The sequence below is a fragment of the Parus major genome, chromosome 27 (assembly GCF_001522545.3).
Source record: "Parus major isolate Abel chromosome 27, Parus_major1.1, whole genome shotgun sequence".
NCBI classification, from domain to species: domain Eukaryota; kingdom Metazoa; phylum Chordata; class Aves; order Passeriformes; family Paridae; genus Parus; species Parus major.
The window spans coordinates 2841990-2846254 of NC_031796.1; the positions used below are offsets into that span (position 1 = coordinate 2841990).

The 4265-nt window shown below is 59.3% G+C and overlaps 1 protein-coding gene across 2 annotated transcripts; it reads left to right on the forward strand.

Annotated features, from left to right (window-relative positions):
- The first annotated feature begins 203 nt into the window (after nt 1-203).
- On the forward strand, nt 204-3988 carry CCDC103 (coiled-coil domain containing 103). 2 transcript variants are annotated; one of them, XM_015651015.1, is made up of 3 exons: nt 204-796; nt 1828-1960; nt 3402-3988. In XM_015651015.1, exons 1-3 carry the CDS (start codon nt 600-602, stop codon nt 3867-3869), a joined length of 798 nt encoding a protein of 265 aa, XP_015506501.1. In that variant the 5' UTR covers nt 204-599; the 3' UTR covers nt 3870-3988. The 2 variants fall into 2 exon arrangements, with proteins under 2 accessions (XP_015506501.1, XP_033375967.1); XM_033520076.1 differs by lacking the exon at nt 204-796 and having other exon boundaries at nt 818-1960.
- Nucleotides 3989-4265: the final 277 nt, after the last annotated feature.

Here is a 4265-nt window from a genome sequence, read left to right on the forward strand (position 1 = left end):
CCCCGGGCTGCCCTCACCGCCTGTCGCGACAGAGCGTCCCGCGCCCGCCGCCAGCGCCGCGCCCGCCGGAGAAGCTCCGGGTGGCTCCGGGGCTGGGTCGGGCTCCGGAGCGTCCCGGGAACAGCGGGCCGAGCGGGGCAGCGCGGCGCGGCCGGGCCGGTTCTGTCAGGCGCGGCCCGGGCAGCCCCGGGGACCTTCCGCGGCCCCGGCGGCGGGAGCGGGACTGTCGCGATAGAGAGCGGCTCTCGCTGAGCTGCTCGTCACCCCGCGGGGCTGTCGCGACAGAGCGAGGGGCCCCGGGGCCGGCGGTGTGTCAAGGCTGGGGAGGCTTCGCGATAGGGGAGAGGTCCCCAGTTGCCATCCACGTGCGCGGCCTTTGGGCTGTCACAGTGGGGTCCGGCCAGGCGGGACTGTCACGATACGATCGGGGCTGTGAGGCCAGTCCTGGCAGCGCTGTTGTGACAGAAGTGGCTCCTCGAAGCCATCGCGGGCTCGACAGGAGGGGTCCCTGTTCCCCCAGCCGGCCCCGGCCCCCGGTCCCGCAGGTGGCGGCGTTGCCCGCCCGCGCTCCGGGGACGGATCCGGGGACGGACCCGGGGATGGACCCGGGGATGGACCCGGGGATGGATCCGGGGATGGACCCGGGGATGGATCCGGGGATGGACCCGGCCGGAGCTCTCCCGGCGCTGGAGCGGGAGCTGCGGGCGGCGCTGGCGGAGGACGAGCGGCGGCAGCGGGAGGGCGAGGCCAAGCTGCGGGCGCTGCGCCAGGGCGTCCCCGACTACAGCCAGTTCAGGTCCGGGGCTCGGGGACCGGCCCGAGGGGCCCAGCGGGGCCGCCCGGGCCCGGGAACAGCCGGGAAGTCGTTTGGGGGTCTGGGACCCCTCGGGGTCTGAGCTCGGAGCTGATGGGCCGAGCGCTGCTCTTGGGGAACCCGAGGGGCAGCAGCCTCAGGATGCCCGGAGCAGCCCCGGCTCCGAGGACAAAGCCCGCAGGAGTTTTGGGACACTCGGCAGTGGTTGACATTTGTCCCAAAACTCAGGTGGCCCCGTGAGGGTTGAGATCTGTCCCTGCTCCGTGGCCGGTCCCTGTGGTGGCCCGGCTGTGGCCAGCAGTGGAATGGCACTGTCCCCTCCCCAGAACACTGTCACCTCCCCAGAACACTGTCCCCTCCCCAGGACACTGTCACCTCCCCAGGACACTGTCACCTCCCCAGGACACTGTCACCTCTTCCCATTCCCACCCCCAGCCCCCCGTCTCTCCACACATCTCCAGGCCATGCTGGGAGTGCAGAAGCAGAGGGTGACTGTCCCCTGTGCTCTTCCCAGCCTGTTCCTGCTCCTGTCATTGCTCTGTCCAGGGGGTTGTGAGCAGGTTGGGATGGCAGGGAATGCTCCATGGGACAGTGTTAGGCACTCCCAGTGCACTCCAAACTCCTGGATTGCCTGTGGATCCAGCCTGGTTTGATAACCAGGATCCATAGGTAGATGTAGGACTTTTACCACACTTGAGAGGCATTCTGGGACCAGATCAAATTCCATTCATGGGTTCATATCTGTCTCATTCCCCCGTACCATTTGATCCCCGAGCAGCAGGAAAACACTTTCAAATGACTTTCCCCCCAAATATCTTGCCAGTCCCTATGAAGGGATTCCTGAGGGATTTTAAGCTGGTTTATCCTTGTATTGGTAAGGGCCTGCTCCTCCAGCCTGTCCAGCCCCTCTGGGTGATCCATACAGCCAAAAGTCAGAAATTGGCTCAGAGAAGCAGCTTGAAGCCTCAGTGTTTTCTCTTGCCACATGTCCTTCCTGTCCCTGTTCCCTTTAGGGAGATTGTGCTGGCCTCACACCTGAAGCCCCTGGAGAAGAAGGACAGGCTGGGACAGAGGAGGAATGTGCTGTGGAATCCCTGTGCAGCCCCGGCCAAGGCAGCACCTGCCCACGCTGTGGAGATCCCACAGGTGAGGGCGAGGCTGCCAGGACCTTATCCACAGCTGGAAATGACTCAGGAATCATCTGGGTGTTAATTGGAATGCAAGAGTTACTCAGGACTCACTCTGGGTGCAAGCCAGCCCTCCTGGGCCCCTGGAATATCAGGGTTTGGATCAGCATGGGGTCAGGCTGGGCTCCTTCAGTAAGAGTCTGCTCTATCCCTGTGGGAATGGAGGCCTGCCTGCACAGGACTGGACCCTGCCTGCCCTGGACCCAGAGCTCCCAGTGCCCCCGTGGTGGCCAGGAACAGTCTGTGGGGGCTGTCTCTCCTGGCTGGGAGCAGCTCCCAGCTCCAGAGCCAGGGCTGTGCATCAGGATCCTCCCCAGAACAGCCTCCAGCTGCAGAGTTCCTGAGCACAGGCTTTGTCCGTGGTTTAAGGATCATGGAAAAGGGCTGGGTTGGGTTAATCCTGACTGTGCCTGACAAGCTCTCTGAGTCCCTCAGTGGTGGGAAACAGGGACAGGACATTTTCTATCCCAGTTGTTTGTGATTGGAGTCACCTCAGTCTTGCCCCTGCTGTGGGCTCTGTCCACACTGGAGTGTCCTGGTCACTGGATGTTTCCCATGGATGTTTCCCATGACAAGGCAATTTCATGGATTGCCTTATAAAGAATCCCAAGAATTGTTTATGATGCTGGATTTCATTGGCCTGTGTTTATTACAAGATCTTTTGCAACTCTCCTGAGTAGCATTGTGTTTCCTTGGACTGAGCAATGATCTCCCCAAGCAAATCCTGCTCCCAGTCCCATCAGCACCAGACTCAGATCTCCAGAGCTTTTCCCCTCTGTGCTCAGCCCCAGCTGATGTCACTTTGCCTTGTTCCCTGGCTGTAGAAAAGCTGCACATTTGCCTCCTCCTTCAGCCTGTGCATCAGTGACCCAGCAGGGATGGGCTCAGCAGTTAATTAGAGCTGGTATAAAATGGGATTTCCTTTACCTCAGCTCTCAGCCTCTGCCACAGACCCACCAATGCTGGGTGGTACCAGGCAGGGCATCTGCATGTCTTCTGGGGTTTGCATCTCCCACTTCTTCTCTGTCACTCCCTGTTTTTTCCTTTCAGTGCTCGGTGTTCCCTGTCCTGATCTCCATGAGATCCCTTCCCAGGCAATGCTGGTAGATCCAGAGTCTGACTCTGGTTGGGCTTGGGGTCACTCCACAACCATCTGTCTTCACACTGGGTGTTACATCTCATCCCCACTCCCCTTTCCCCCCTGGGGGTCCCTGGTTTCTTAGGGTTAAAGGCACCTGGCATTTCCTTGTCTTCCCCTTTTCCTCCTCAGCAGCTCCTCGAGCTGTCCCTGTAAAAACATCTCAGGTTTGTGTGTGTCTGTGGGCTGATTGGTGTGAGGGGATCGAAGTCTTAAAGAGGGAACGAAACAAAAGGATCTGAGTGTCCCCTTTCTCCTTCAGGAACTGGATCAGCTGCCTGGGACTGCTGCAGAATTTCACAGAGATTGGCGCAGATACTTGAAAAGTGGGACAGAGAAATACCAGTTTTTGCTGGAGCTCGGAGGGGAGGCCTTGGGCAGGATCTTCCAGGCTGATGTGGGCTTTAGTCTCCTGGGGGAATTCCTGACAGTGCTGGCAGAGAACATCCATCCCAGAGACAGAGCTGCCATCCTTCAGATCCTGCAGAGCCTGGCGGGCACCAAGCGCTTCGGGCTGAACGTGGCTCTCCTGAGCCAGGCCGAGAAGGAGAGCAGCCAGGATTTGTTCAGGAAGCTGCAGAGCAGGGATTGTCAGGCTGCTGGCCAGCCTGGTGGCCTGGCCAGCTGTGAGGCAGTGAGGGAAGCCCATCCCGTGGAGACCCACTTGGAAAAGGAGACTGAGGAGGAGAGGACAGTGGTGGAGTTGATGAAGTGTTACCAGGTCAGCTGAGGGAGCAGGAACACCAGGATTGAGCAGAAACAGGGGAAAAGAGGCTTAGAAACAACTCAAAGCTTGACATTGGCATCACCCAAGTCACAAGTTCTGTACAAATAAAGTTTAGTTCTCAAGCTGTGGTGCTGTCATCTCTGAGCAGAGTGTCCTCAGGGGTGGGTATGGGAGAGTCTCTTGGATAAGGAGAAAACCAAGGGAAAGAAAACATTGGGTGGGAGTTTTGCAGGAGAAACCCAAACCCAGATAGTCTCTTTCCTCTTCCACCCCATCCACGGTCACTGAGGGGTTTCAGGAGATGTCATGGATGACAGTGATGACTGTCAGGTCCATTTCTTTCCCAAACCCAGTGCAGCAAATGGCAGAGTCACTCTGGCAGACTGGAACCACCTACTC

Bases quoted from the DNA above. Each gene is read 5' to 3' on its own strand.
- CCDC103 (XM_033520076.1), top strand. From the start codon at position 1,544: ATGGGTTCATATCTGTCTCATTCCCCCGTACCATTTGATCCCCGAGCA. The intron at 1,961-3,401 runs GTGAGGGCGAGG...TTTCTCCTTCAG, and splicing joins ACGCTGTGGAGATCCCACAG to GAACTGGATCAGCTGCCTGG.